Consider the following 15,458-nt stretch of genomic DNA (forward strand, 5'->3'; position numbering starts at 1 on the left):
GGTAGGGGACCTAAATGTTAAATTGAGATAAACATTTAGAAAGAGTGTGGTAGGTAAGTTTGTGGTGCCAGTTGTAAATGATAATGGGGAGCTTTTGACTACAGTGAGAGTAAAAGGTAGATGGGAAACAAGCAAAATAGAAGCAGCAAGTAAGAGAGAGATGAAGATTTATAAACTAAAGGAGTAGGCAGTTAAGGTAAGATATAAACAGCTATTGGAGGATAGATGGGCTAGTGTGAGTATAGGCAATGGGGTTGAAGATGTTGGGATAAGTTTAAGAATGTAGAGTTAGTGTGTTCAGCAGAAGTTTGTGGTTACAGGAAAGTAGGTGCAACGAAGAGGAAGAGTGAATGGTGGAATGATGATGAAGAGATTGGTAAGGGAGAAAAAGTTAGCTTATGAGAGGTTTTTTACAAAGTAATAATGCAAGGAGGGAGGCATATATGGAGAGAAAAAGAGAGGTTAAGAGAGTGGTGAAGCAATGTAAAATGAGATCAAATGAGATAGTGGGTGAAATGTAGGCTGTGAGCCTACATGCCTAGTTTCCATAGCTTCTCACTACAGGGTAGGCCTCTCAGTGGGCATGCCACTTCAACCTGTGTCACCCTGCCCCTCTCTCACTCAACGCAAATGTAACCCAAAGTTAACACCTGTTACTGCTCTCTTCCTCGCGGGCATGGCCCCTTGGGGCTAGGGCGCATAACACGCTATGTACCCATGATATCGCAAATAAAGTAAGAAGCCTCCAAAACCTTATCATTACTCCCCACTTCTAAGGACGACCCAATTACCTTGATTAACAATGGTGGAAGCAGTGCCTCACAGCAAGTGTGGTTGCCCAGAGGAGGGAAGGAAGAGGAATGAGGTCATCCTCACTTCATCACCCTACACAAGAAGCATCCATCTCTCAACGAGTTATCCTGATGTTGTGTCTGCAAGTCTCAGCATCCAGACACAGGTACAAGCAGGATCCAGGCCGAAATTTGTCAAATTTCTCCAAGAAATATAAGTGGCATCCCTACAACTCCATGCCACAGCACCCCACGCTGTTCTCAAAGCATGTGTTGAGCATCACCTGTATGTTCTGCTGTTGTTTTCAGCTCAGCATGGCTAATTCAGCAAGTTAGAGGTGAATTTGTGGTGATTTCAATGTCTAGTGTGGGTGTCTCCCTCGTGTGTTTGTGAGGTGAGAGTAGCAAGGCACGTGGTCCTGGCTCCACCCACACTCGCCTCACACCACCGCCTTACACCACTATGCTCTCACTCCCTCTGCTGTTTCTCTGTGAATTCTTTGCCAGAGCTAGTCTCACACCATCTGCTTGCCGTCTGTTTAGGCTACAAGGGGGAAACCATCTGGATGCTTTTGGCTGCCATCAGATCTGAATAGTTGGGGTGGCTCCCTTACTGCTGGGCATCCGGCTGTTGTGAAGCTCCTATTGATAATGTTATTAACCTCTTCTTGTCTTGCAATCTTTTGCTCCAATTTATGGCACACAAGACCATGGTACCTGAATCAATCTGCTGCTTCACTGCCACAAATACACCTGTTTTTGGCAAGAATAGGGGTGGCAAGTTGTAGGGCAACACCAATGTGGATGGTCTGTGGGTCGAGGTGTGTGCTGAAGCTAGAGTAGGGAACAGCCAACAGAAAGTCCCCTGCATGAGAAGCTCACACTGCCAGGAGGCAGGCTCTATCCTTCCCTGACACACTCTGAAGCACTGTAGAGGCTATATTCTCCACTATTGGGCCATCCCAGTGCGACTGTTTGTAGTGTTTGGGGAGCAGGTCTGGTTTCAGAGCCTGTTAGATTATCCCAGGTCATGGCTCCATCAACGAACTTTTGGTCTTGGACTCCAATCTTGTTCCTAAGATGTTCAGGAAGAATCACTGCTACAAGCCCTCTGGATGCAACGCATGTGGACAGAAAAGCAGCTAGCGTAATCTGTGATGACTTTCAGACATCAATGCCTCCTAGTCTGACTGGAAGTGTAGCTTAGTCCCACTGCCCATCTTCTAGAGTAAGGTTAAGTACTTTCGTAACAAAATGCCTCAGGAAACTGTCATATTCGTGAAGTATAGGGTTATCATATGAAGGTGCACATCTTAGGAAATATATCAACCTGTTCAGATTCAAACACTTTGTGAGAAGGTAAAAGGCATCATGGGTGTCAAGATTGCCTATTCGTTGTTCCATTCTCCTCAACTCTTCCAGTTTCTTCTGGAGAATTGTATTAATGGCATCACTTCCCAGAGATGCTCCCAGCAAGAAGCTATTTGTGGGGGCAATGACTGATGCTCCTGGTAGTTTTGATCTCACTGTATCTATCACTTGTTGACTGAGATGATTTCACATTAGGATGGATTCAGGATGAGACCCATTTCCTGTCCCCATGTCACCACCTGTGTAAGATCTTCTAGAAGGCACTCCTTTGTACCTGCTAGTGTCCCATCATCCAGGAACCAGATGTTTAGCTCACTAGTGAGTCTGACTGTGGTTTCTCTAACTGTTATACAGAAGAGAAATGATGTGAGGGGATCCCCTTGCTGGACACTTTCTGATGATGTGATTTCATGCTCTCCAAACAGGAGCATTGATTCCTTGCTATATCCAGCTGAAACAAAAGAGAAGAGACCAGGGAAATGCTCTTGTACAACTGCTAATACCATGTCTCTTTTCAGGAGAATAACTGCAGTCTTGAAATCTACTTCTACCACTGCATTGTCCTTGCTGCATGAACCACTTCTTCACTTCCTTGAGAGATCCCAAAGCCAAGCTGGCTTGGTTGAAGCATCATGGACGCCTCTGCATGAACGCTTCAGACAGCAGCTTTGGCAACGAGGCTGCGAGAAGTGTTGCCCACTGCAATTGGCCTAATTCCTCCATCCTTCTTTTAAGGGCACAAAATGATGCACCAAAAAAGAAAGATTTAATTTTGTCAGGAATCACACCAGCCAAGGAATTGCTGATGAACCTTGTGATCTCTGAAAGTAGTGTCTCTGCAATCTTCACAATAACTGGATTAACCAGTTCCCTGAAATGCTGTGGCCTTATTCAAGTGTAACCCCCAGCAGAACTGGATAGGAATGACATTATTGATTTGTAAATGTCTGAGTCTTCCACAATCAATGGTTCCACAGTGGGGACAGAGGTGTTGGAACTGTTGGTGCCCCTGGTTTCCCTGGCAGGATGCTTTCCTCTAAGTGCTTCAGCAGTGTCAGCATTTCTGGGGGCAACTGTATCTTCACTGGTAATAATTCTGATTGCCCCCACTGTGTTGCCCTCTTCAGTTTTCTTGCTCACCTGGAATCTGATTTTTTTTGCTGTCAGTGGAGTGAGCTGGGGTTCTGTCTCTTCCATTTTTGTATTGACGGGGAAGGTGAATGAGGTTATAAGCTCTAAGAAAGTCTCTTAAGGATTTAATGATCATTGAAGCTAGCCTCTTTTTCCTTCTTTCTGGCACAACTAAGAAGACATTGCCAAAAAGTAGCTGGTGGAGCATTTAGGGTAGTGGAATAATTGTTTGCTTTTTTTTAAGAGGTCTGTAAGTTTCTCAACTGCGTGTGGATGGGCTGCTTTGGGAATATGTGAGTGTCCTGCTACCTGTTGCTTTATTTGATTCCAAGATATCTGATGAGATGAGATCTGCTGGAGTGGGTTCAGGTGCCTAAAGTGGCTCTGGGTCATCACTTTCCACAGGACATCCTGAACCAGGGCAGCTACCGTGTTTGCGGAAGACAACATTAGAGTTGAGACAACGAAGCTGTAAACACGGCCGACACTTACCTTCACTAGTATTGCCAGCAATGCCATTTCCCTGGCTGCTCGCTTGTTCCTGATTGGCATCCATCTGGCTAGCTAGACTATAGGAGTGGAGTATGACATGCTGGGTGTGTAGACAGCCTGTACTGTCTGCACAGACAGCCCATGCTGTCTGCCAGCTTAGTGCATATTTTGCGCTATGCTGGTGCTGCCATCTATAGGCCTTGCCACTTCAGTATGACCAGACTTGCCTCGCTCTCACTCACACAGCGGCCTGGCATCAACACACAAGTACTCCCAGCTCTCTCTCGTGGGCATGGCCCTGCCCGGGCCATGGGCACAAACACACAAGCCTGTGTAACCCACCTACTACTTAACAATAAACAAAGAAGCCTCTGAAGACGTATATCATTCACCCCGCTTACAGCCTACCAAAAAAGACCCGTTATAAATGGTGACAGCGGTGCTCCGCAGCAGTTGTGTTTGCCTGGAGAGAGGGAGGAAGAGGTATGAAGTCATCTTCACTTCATCACCCTACACAAGAAGCATCCGTCTCTCAACGAGTTATCCTGATGTGTCTGCACGTTTGAGCATCCAGACACAGGTACAAGCAGGATCCAGCCGAAATTTGCCGAAATTCTCCGAGAATTGTAAGTGGCGTCCCAGTGACCCCACGCTGTCTCTCAAGTCACGTGTTCAGCGTCACTTGTATGTTGCTGTTGTTGTTCAGCTCAGCACAGCTGTTTCAGCAAGCCAGAGGTGAGTTTTGTGGTGATTTCTGCGTCCAGTGTGAGCTTCTCCACGTGTTTGTGGGTGGAGGAGGAGGAGGAATGGCCAGATGCCCGCCCTGCCATACACTCACGCACGCTCCTCGCCACCAGCCTACCATACACCACTCACCACTGCCCACTCCCTCTGCTGTGTTTTCTGCTGTTTTTCGTATGAATTCATTGCCAGTGCTGTGTATCCGAGTGCCCGAGGCCACTCGAAGCTACGTGGATCACGACGTCACGTGGGTGTGGGCGATGTCACGTAGACCTACAAAGCCACGTGAGTTACCAGATGTCCCAGGCCTCATGCTGTGGTCTGCTGCCCGCATCACATCGACGCCACCCACGATGCTGCCCGACTTCATGACGTCACGATGTCTGCTGACGTCACCTCGAGATGTCTGCTGACGTCACAGTGCTGCTGACGTCACCTCGCGACATCACGCCTGACATCACATGATGTCACCATCGAGTGTTCAGTAATTATTTCAGTATTGTCGAGAAGATTGAGAGAAAATATATGTCGTGTGTTAATTAATTCCTCTTAGTCAGTGTTCTCACATTTTAGAATAAGTCTTAGTGTCAGTTTTGTGCACAGAAAAGCATCTTTTGCTAGTTTAAGCCATGTTGTACCATATGTACAGCGGTGTGTTTGTAAGTTTTCCGTGTGTCCAGTGAGGTCTGTGGTCAGACCCTTGAGTTGCACCACTGTGCTGTCACCCGCGTGACCAGTGTTTGACAGCTGATTTCTCAGCCCTGAGCATACGAGCCCTCTTGTACAGAAAGCTTTTATGCTCGTCGCTCGTGTTGTTCTGCAGAATCGTACCTGCTACGATTCCCATCGAGATTTGTTTCACTTCACCTCCAGACCTTCAGAGTGCAGTTATATGTAAAGAAACAAGTCTGGGGACGCTTAGACTAACCTCTGCTGTAACTCCAACTGTCGAGAGATGATACTCGTCAAGCCGCAGCCAGACCTATCGGCAGGCGCTGTGTCAGCCTCGTGTCACAAGCTTCAGTGAGCAGCCTGCACAAAGATGATGTCACTTTGACTGCTAGCTCTCTCACTGCAGTCTGGTGTATGATGTTACGACTCCCAGATTTTTCGCCCAGTCATCTCTGCCACGACTCGCTCCACAACTCGCTCCACGCTCGCCGTCAGTGACAGCCCAGCGACAGTACCAGTCGAGAAGTGTCCTCCTGACTCGCTTGCCAGAAGTCCTGCCCAGTTGCCGAGTTTTGTCGACGCCTCACTCTAGGGCACCAGCATGTCGTGCCCCAGGTTGAGTGAAAACCTGCAGCGACTCCTACGATGTCTGCTTCACCGTTCCAGAGGAGACCGTACCCTGTTACGTCAGAGCTCAGCCGCAGCGATGTCTCCCGTGTTGCAGTATCTGTCCAGACGCAGGAAGGCGTGCAGTGATGCCCATCGACGCTCATTGCCTATGACCACGATGTTTAGCACACCCCACATGTTTTTTTCTTCCCTCCCTGTAGGAAGTTTTTTTTTCCATGTCCATATGTATATATATGTTTTTATTTTGTGTTCTGTGCCCTGTTCCTACGAGAGAGAGACCGAGTTTCTTTTACTACCAGTATTGTCGCGTCGGGACGACGCGCGGTAGGTGGCCGAGCATATGTAGACAGCCTGTACTGTCTGCACAGACAGCCCATGCTGTCTGCCAGCTTAGTTCATATTTCGCGCCACTCAAGTGCTGCCACCTATAGGCCTTGCCACTTCAGTATGCCCAGACTTGCCTCGCTCTCACTCACACAGCGGCCTGGCATCAACACACAAGTACTCCCAGCTCTCTCTCGTGGGCATGGCCCTGCCCGGGCCATGGGCACAAACACACAAGCCTGTGTAACCCACTACTACTTAACAATAAACAAAGAAGCCTCCGAAGACGTATATCATTCACCCCGCTTACAGCCTACCAAACAAGCCCGTTATAGTGGGTATAGTGCATGGAAGGTAGTGAACTTGACCGTGGTGGTCTGGTGGGGTTTGAGGGGCTGGTGAGGGCCTGGGAGGGGAAAACTACCTTCCTCAGTAGGGGTGCCGCTGGGAGTTGGGTGGTGGAGGTGCAGGTTGTTGGGTGGGGATAACCCGGGAAGAGGGGTGAGGGGAGTACAATACACTTGGACTTGCACACTATATTGTTCACATTGTCTTACAATACACACATTAATTGTTTCCCCTGTACATCATGAACCAAGTGGGTATGTGCAATGCTGAACCCATGTGTTCCCTCACCACCTACACAAGGCACCTCTTCCCCCCACCCCCGTGGTGTGGGGGAGCCGGCACTGACTGGTCACTCCCTCGTTAGCATTAATCCCACATTATTTTTCCATAACATATGCCTCTAATTATGGAAATAAATGGTATCAAATACCGACACAGTGGAAATATAAACACATGTGCAGTATAATGTGATCCTTTATTGACAACGTTTCACCCACACAGTGGGCTTTTTCAAGTCACACACAGATCTGTGTATGACTTGAGAAAGCCCACCATGTGGGTGAAACGTTGTCAATAAAGGATCACATTATACTGCATATGTGTTTATATTGCCTCTAATTATTCCATGCATCGACACATAATCATTTCTAAGTTATCTGGAAGCATGACGCATGGTGCTGGAGGTATATACGATAACCCTGGCCGGCACTCACACACAGTGTAGGCCTCATTCTCCCCCACCCCCACTGGCCATCTTCCCTACTATCACCACTCATCAACCCTCAGAATCTGCTCAACACTTCCACTATTTACGTTGAAACGATGCACTGGAATCTTCCCGGAGTATTCACACTGAGTCCTGTTCAGCCTTAACCAGCACAGCTCAATATATATATATATATATATATATATATATATATATATATATATATATATATATATATATATATATATATATATATATATATATATGTTTGAATATGTTCTTTTCCTACCACCCCCTATATTTTATATTCTATATTCTATGTAAACATTTATTAATAAACAGAATACATTTACAGAAAACACAAGCATGAATAAAATTCAAAGTTTATTCTCTATAAGGATTACAATGCTGAGTTTACAGAAATTTGGTTATTGTGTGGTTTACATGTAGTAAAATAGTGATTACAGAGTGTACCACTAGAACGCTTAGCATGGCTAGGCATTTCGGGCAGACTTAGTTTTATTCTTAATTGTAAAATATTACAAATTATGAGGTAAGTTGGTATTATGGCTAAGTGACTAAATACTAGTTTGTGAGTTTAGCAATGTAAATGCTTTTGTTTTGGCACAGTACATAGTTTCAGTATTGGAGTATCACAGGATTCATTATTTTAAGATTGAGATTAATATTTCTGTTTATGGTCAAATGAGTCAGTGAGTGTAAGTGTGAACCACCAGGTGGTATTCGTGTAGTTAGTTGACAGGGTGTATCAGGGAGATAAGATGGTACAATGTATTAAAGATCATGAATTTCCTCCAGCTCCTCCGAAGCCGGACGTGACCCAAGTATGCAGCAAGCATTTACCCTCTGGATGGCCATGCTGAGGCGCTGGAACATGAAAGTGGCTGCCCTTGGGCCCCTGGTGGTATCGACGAGTCTGGAACCCAATTCTTTAAGGAAACATGTGGCATTTTTCCCCATGAACCCAAGGTCTCTGATCCCAATGGGACAAATTGATACTGTTGGCTTATATCCCTGTACTTGCTGATCTTGTACACCTCCCTGTGGTCAACAGCTCCTCTCTGTTGCCCGACACTGTGATGGATATAGGTATCAGCAAGTGTGGACACACAGGTATAGTCCCATGCTAAGAGCTTGCCATTCTTCTAAGGATAGATGGTGATCCTGTCGGGGCAGTTTGCTGGGTTGTAGGTATTGTTGGCTGCTAGTGATCAAGGCTCCCTCTCGGCTGGACATCCAGCTGTAGCAAGGGTTCTCTTCATGATGTCATTGACCTCATTGTGTCTTGCATGCCAGCCCTTGGTTTTGGAACAGTTAAGACCATGTAAACTGTATTGGTCTGCTTGTGCTTCGCTGCAAATACATGTATATTCTGTAGGAATTGGGGCAGCAAGGCGCAGAGCCACTGCAATAAGGAGGGTCTTAGGGTCGAGTCACATTCCCATTGCCAATATGGGAACTGTTTGGAAGAAGCCCCCAGAGTGATGTGTACTCACAGCCTGGAGATGGGCAGTCTCCCTATCTGATGTTGCAGCCCTGAACATGTTGGCAAGCACCTTTACAGTGATTGGGCCATCCCAGCTTGACTGTGAGCCAGTGTTGCACTAGGGTTTGGTGCTGCAGCAGCAAGAGTCTCCCATTCGGAGATAGCACTGGCATAGCTAGGGTCTTGTATTTCTGCCGAGTCACTGAGGTTATCAGGAAGAACTTGTCTTATCAACTCGTTTGATGCTATGGAAGAGGATAGGAAAGCTGGTAAAGCAATCTGGGAGGATCTGTGTACTCCCAACCCCCGAAGCCTGACCGGAAGTGATGCTTGCAACCACTGTCCATCTTCAAGGGAAAGATGCAATACACTCTCTAGCATGGTTTAAAGGAGAGAGTCATATTCCTTGAGTTTTGGACTGCTGAAGGCTGGGGAGCATCTCAGAAAGTAGGTAAGTTTTGGGATTGACAGGCACCTGGTGAGTAGGTAGAAGGCATCATGTGTGTCAATGTCTTTCATCCTGCTTTCCATAGTCCGGAAGTCTGAGACTTTTTTTTTTTTAGGATCAGATCGATGGCACTGGACCCAAGAGGAGCACCAAGGAGAGTGCTAGTGGCTGGATCAATGGCTCGTGCTCCTGGTAAAATGGCACTAATATTCTGGATCATCTGTCGATTGGTAGAAACTATTTCACATTTGGTGGGGTTTAAAGAAAGGCCCAGGCTTTCTCCCATGTCTTTAATTTTACTGATGTCTTCTAGGAGAGATTATGTTGTGCCAGCTATGGTATCATCATCCAGGAACCAGATATTGAGTTCACTGGAGAGTGCTTCTGTGACTTCCTTGATGACCAAACAGAATAGAAAGGGGCGAGAGGGTCCCCCTGTTGCATGCCCTCACATGAGTCAATTTCATGGTCCCCAAACAATAGTTTGAAAGTCACACTTTAACACGATTCCATGAAGGGATAAAGAGTAGGGAAGTTTCTATAAACTGCTTGGAGAGCAGCATCCCTTCTGACTGAGTTGAAAACGTTGGCAAAGTCCAATATGACCAAGGATTTTTCATCAGACATGTTGATATACACTCGTGTGCATGGGCAGCTGCTTCACAGCCCTGTTGAACACCAAAACTGAGCTGAGTTGGTTTCAGCATTGCAGCAACCTTTTGACTCACCCTTCTTACTGCAGCCTTGGTGACTAGGTGCCAAAGGGTGTTGTCCACTGCATGGGCCTGATTCTGCCATCCATTTTCCGGAGGGCACACAATGAGGCACCAAAGAATAGGGGTCTGATGGCCTCTGGGACACTGCCAGCCAGGCACAGGTTGGAAAATTTGGTGAGTTCAGACAGCAGCTTCTCTGAAACATCAAGTGCTGGATTGAGCATTTGTTTTAAGTGTTGAGGCCTTAAACTGGTGAAACCTCCTGCTGAGCTCTGTGGAAATGACATAGCGGCTTTATACACATCAGCATCCTATAAGGTTAGATGTTCTTCGCCTGCTGCAATGTCAGGGAGGTCAATGTTGGTACTGGGAGCCCTGGGTGGATGTTTGTCCTTCAGAGCTTGCGCTGTGCTGACGTCCTTGGGAGCGATGATATTCTCACTGGTTATAAGCCTCAGAGCTCCAATAGTATTACCCTCTTCTATTTTTTTGCTAATTTGGGCTTTGATTTTTGAGGCGTCGGGTGTCCTGTTGGCATTTGTCCGGCAGGTGTTTGTCGCCCTAGGGGGAGACGGACGAGGTTGTCATCCCTTGGGAATGTATTTATTGCTCTAATAATGTGTTGCTAGTGACTTGTCCCTCCTTGGTGAGACAACCAAACAGGCATTGCCAAAAAGCAGCAGGTTGTGCCAGGATCTGTTGTTTGAAGGAGCATCGTTGACTTTCTTCAGAAGGTCAGTGAATTTGCTAGCAGCTTGAGGGCGAGCTGCTTTGGGAGTGTGTCAGAGTCCTGGTGGATGTTAACTTGATTGCAGATTTGAGGTCTTATGTAGAGGTGAAGTCATGGTAGCTGTTGGTTCTCATTTGGAGCTCTCCTGGAGCCTACACATCCATTGTGTGCACGGATGTTGCCAGTTGAGGGACTGAGTGCACATTCCCTGTAGCACACCCGGCAGATGCCTCATAAACGACAGCTTTGGCTCTGTCATGAAGATTCCTGGGAACCCACGACTATTTGTGACATTGCTGATATCGTGGGGGTGGGAGGGTGCCAGCTGTGGGGTGATGGGTGAAGGACAGCATGGATGCATGGGGGATGAGGGTGGGGGAGTAGCGAGTGACAGAACTTGTAATTGGTGGGACACTAAACGGCAACACCCTTGGTCAGGAAATCAGTGGGCCTAGGCTGGGATTAGGGGAGGGGATCAGGGGTGGGGGGCAGAGGGAGTGGCCCTGTGTGTTCGCTAAAGATGCACATCACTGACTAACCTTTGCTAATTGTTATACACTTATTATTCAATTTAGAAAAAACTTCGCCATTTGGCACACTAATCACCATGCTCTCACTATTAACCGAGGTGTTCTGTTCAACTTCCAATGACAGTGTCGTGAGCGGCCACTTCCTCCCCCAACCTCAGACCCCGGCCGGACACACAGGCAAACAACACCACTGGCAGGATCGCCTCACCACCGATACTCCCCAAATCCCAACATGCACCCTGCACTTTCACTGATACAGAAGCAACGATCTGATGCAGGGAATTGTCACAACTCTGTAATCTCTGGTGGATACTCACGATAATGTCTGCCGAAACTGGCCCATGTAAGCCATGGCTCCCTCCCTCCACGCTGACAAGTATATATATATATATATATATATATATATATATATATATATATATATATATATATATATATATATATATATGTCGTGCCGAATATGTAAAACTGGTCAATTAGCAAGAACTCATTTAAAATTAAGTCCTTTCCAAAGTTTTCTCTTATACGTTTAAAGATATATTTTTTTCATTAATGTTCATGCAAAAATTTTTAATTTTGCACCAAAAGAATCTTAGAAAACTTACCTAACCTTATTATAACAAGAACAATTTATTTTAGCCTAACCCAACTAAATATATTTTAGATTTGTTTACACCAGGCTCTGGTGGCCTGGTGGTTAACGCTCTCGCTTCACACGGTGAGGGCCTGGGTTCGATTCCCAGCCAGAGTAGAAACATTGGACGTGTTTCTTTCCACCTGTTGTCTATGTTCCCCATCAGTAAAATGGGTACCTGGGTGTTAGTCGACTGGTGTGGGTCGCATCCTGGGACACTGACCTAAGGAGGCCTGGTCACAGACCGGGCCGCGGGGGCGTTGACCCCCGGAACTCTCTCCAGGTAAACTCTCCAGGTAAACAGTAATTTAATACTAAGCAAACACAGTGAAATATATTTTTTTCGTTAGGTTCAGAATGATTTTGGCGAAATTACTGCATATACAAATTTTCACTTGTCCTATATGGCAAGATGAACGTTGCTATTTAAGCCAAGATCGCAAATTCTGCCTATTCGGCACGACATATATATATATATATATATATATATATATATATATATATATATATATATATATATATATATATATATACATGTATACCCAGGCTGGGAAAGAAACATGGCTTGTGAACCAGGCTGCTCAGTTTGTGTGGCATTTGTGGCCGAGTGGCTAAGAGTGAGTCCTGCTCACTGTGATTCTCTCTCTATCTCTATCTCACTCTCTCTCTCTCTCTCTCTCTCTCTCTCTACCTGGAGGTTATTCCGGCGATCAACGCCCCCGCGGCCCGGTCCATGACCAGGTTTCCCAGTGGATCAGGGCCTGATCAACCAGGCTGTTACTGCTGGCCACACACAGTCCAACGTATGAACCACAGCCCGGCTGATCTGGCACTGACTTTAGGTATCTGTCCAGCTCTTGAAGGCAGCCAGAGGTTTATTGGTAATTCCCCTTATGCTTGATGGGAGGCTGTTGAACAGTCTTGGGCCCCAGACACTTATGGTGTTTTCTCTTAGTGTACCACTGGCGCCCCTACTTTTCATTGGGGGCATTTTGCATCGCCTGCCCAGTCTTTTACTTTCATAGGGAGTGATTTCTGTGTGCAGATTTGGGACCATTCCTTCCAAGATTATGATATATCTCTCCCTCCTGCGTTCCAACGAGTACAAGTCAAGTGCTTCCAAGCGTTCCCAGTAGTTAAGGTGCTTGACAGAACTTATACGTGCAGTAAAGGATCTCTGTACACTCTCTAGATCTGCGATTTCACCTGCTTTGAATGGAGATGTTAATGTACAGCAGTATTCTAGCCTAGAGAGAACAAGTGATTTGAAAAGAATCATCATTGGCTTGGCATCTCTCGTTTTGAACGTTCTCATTATCCATCCTATCATTTTCTTTGCACGTGCGATCGTGGCACTGTTGTGATCCTTGAAAGTGAGATCCTCAGACATTATTACTCCCAGGTCCCTTACATTATTTTTCTGCTCTATTGTATGGCCAGAGTCTGTAGTATACTCTGTTCTAGTTATTATCTCCTCCAGTTTTCCATAACGGAGTAGTTGGAATTTGTCCTCATTGAACATCATATTGTTTACCGTTGCCTACTGGAAAACTTTGTTTATATCTTCTTGGAGGTTAACCGCGTCCTCAGCAGATGACAGCCTCACGCAGATCCTAGTATCATCCGCAAAGGATGATACGGTGTTGTGATGAATATCTGTCTATGTCTGATATGAGGATAAGGAATAAGATGGGGGCGAGTACTGTGCCTTGTGGAACAGAGCTCTTCACTATGGCAGCCTCCGATTTAACTCTGTTGACCACTACTCTTTGTGTTCGATTTGTTAGGAAGTTGAAGATCCATCTCCCCACGTTCCCAGTTATTCCTTTAGCACGTATTTTATGGGCTATTACGCCATGATCGCACTTGTCAAACGCTTTTGCAAAGTCTGTGTATATTACATCTGCATTCTGATTTTCTTCCAGTGCATCCAAGGCCATATCATAGTGATCCAGTAGTTGTGAGAGGCAGGAGCGACCTGCCCTGAACCCATGTTGCCCTGGATTGTGCAGATTTTAGGAATCCAGGTGATTTGCAATCCTGCTTCTTAGCACTCTTTCAAAGATTTTTATGATGTGAGACGTCAGAGCTATTGGTCTATAGTTCTTAGCTAATGCTCTGCTGCCACCTTTATGGAGTGGGGCTATATCCGTTGTTTTAAGTGACTGTGGAATTTCACCCGTGTCCAAGCTCCTCCTTAGGGCACGCGAGAGGGGTTTCTTGCAGTTCTTAATGAAAACAGAGTTCCACGAGTCTGGGCCCGGGGCTGAGTGCATGGGCATGTTGTGAATGGCTTTTTCGAAATCTATCGTAGTTAGGGTAATGTCGGAAATCTGGCATACATTTATGGAGTTTTGAGGCTCATTCATGAAGAAATCATTTGGGTCGTCGATCCTCAGACCGATTAGTGGTTCACTAAACACAGTCGTAGTGGCAAGGTTTAAGGTGAATCAATATGGCTATGTCACCAGCAAACGGCTCATCTTGATATATTCTAGACTAAGTTGCTGACTCCTGACACATTCAGCAGCTACACTAGTCAACGTTAACGCCACAAGAACGAAGCTGAGGTATCTATATGAGAGGTGGAGTAATGATTAAAAATAGAAGAAACTGCATTACCAAATAACATACGAATAACATTCAAGCAAAAATACTGAAAGGAAAGAAAGGAAGCAATGAATAAAACTGACGATATACAAAAAAAACTAAATTTGTTTGTATGTAAGTAAATTACAAGAAGTAATGACTTTCTGTATGACTCATGAAACACAACATAATTGCAAAGGGTTTAATTGGAAAGGGTTTAGTTTGAACACAGGCCAGTGCGTAAACCACTCTGCCAGTGGGCTCTAATAAGAGTCATCTAATTATGTATAATTCTATACACCATGGGGACATTAACAAGGACCACCACTGTGACCACAAATGCAGATTTTTACAGAATACCACACTATCGTTTCTGTAACATACTCCAGCTCAAGTCCCCTCAAAGCCACAATCATGACTCATGAAATCATAATAACTCGGCCAGCTAGCCCAGTGCTTAACACACTGGCCAGTGAGTCTGAGGACTCACTATGGCTTCAAACCCCACCTGTCCCATGATTTGACTTTCTCCATTATATTTAAAAAAAAAAAACTTCTTACTGGATAAATACGGCAGAAGGAAAGGAGATGGCGTGCCAACAACCCATAAGATCAATAAACGACTCAAATTCTACAACCCTTCTTAATTCCACGAGAAATTCCACTAATCTTTTGTCACCATCCTTGGCACCCTTGATGACAGTTCGCCACGATTTCAGGAGGAATTAAAAAAAAAAAGTACACTTTACTAACCTCTTATCACCATTCTTGGCACCCTGGCTGACAGCTCGGGACTGCTTGTTCACCTCCACCCCACCGACGAAGAGGTAACCCGAGAGGTCGAAAAACTTATTCTCGCCTACGTGGGTTGGCTGGTCTTCAATGTGGTCATCGACGCTCAGCTCCATATAGGCCGGCTTGAAGTGAGCCTCTACCTTATGCCACACTCCGTCGCTGATGTAGATGGAACTGAGGGAGAGATAGAGGGAAGGAAGTAGTCAGTGAAGGAACTGTTGAGAGAAAATGAGAATACTCATCTGAATATTGGTGCAGAAGTCGAGTCTAGGCTCGCTTGTGCGTGTGTAGGTGTGTGTACGT

The 15,458-nt window shown here is 45.8% G+C and overlaps 1 protein-coding gene across 1 annotated transcript in view; it reads right to left on the reverse strand.

Moving 5' to 3' along the window:
* The window catches only part of LOC128696630 (chondroitin sulfate proteoglycan 4), an 873,169-nt gene that overhangs the window by 214,505 nt on the left and 643,206 nt on the right, over positions 1-15,458 (reverse strand). Inside the window, exon 7 of the mRNA XM_053787941.2 lies at positions 15,114-15,329. Within this exon, the coding sequence (XP_053643916.2) occupies positions 15,114-15,329 (216 nt within the window). The remainder of the gene's footprint in view (positions 1-15,113; positions 15,330-15,458) is intronic.

Source organism: Cherax quadricarinatus, chromosome 46 (genome assembly GCF_038502225.1).
Source record: "Cherax quadricarinatus isolate ZL_2023a chromosome 46, ASM3850222v1, whole genome shotgun sequence".
Lineage (NCBI taxonomy): Eukaryota > Metazoa > Arthropoda > Malacostraca > Decapoda > Parastacidae > Cherax > Cherax quadricarinatus.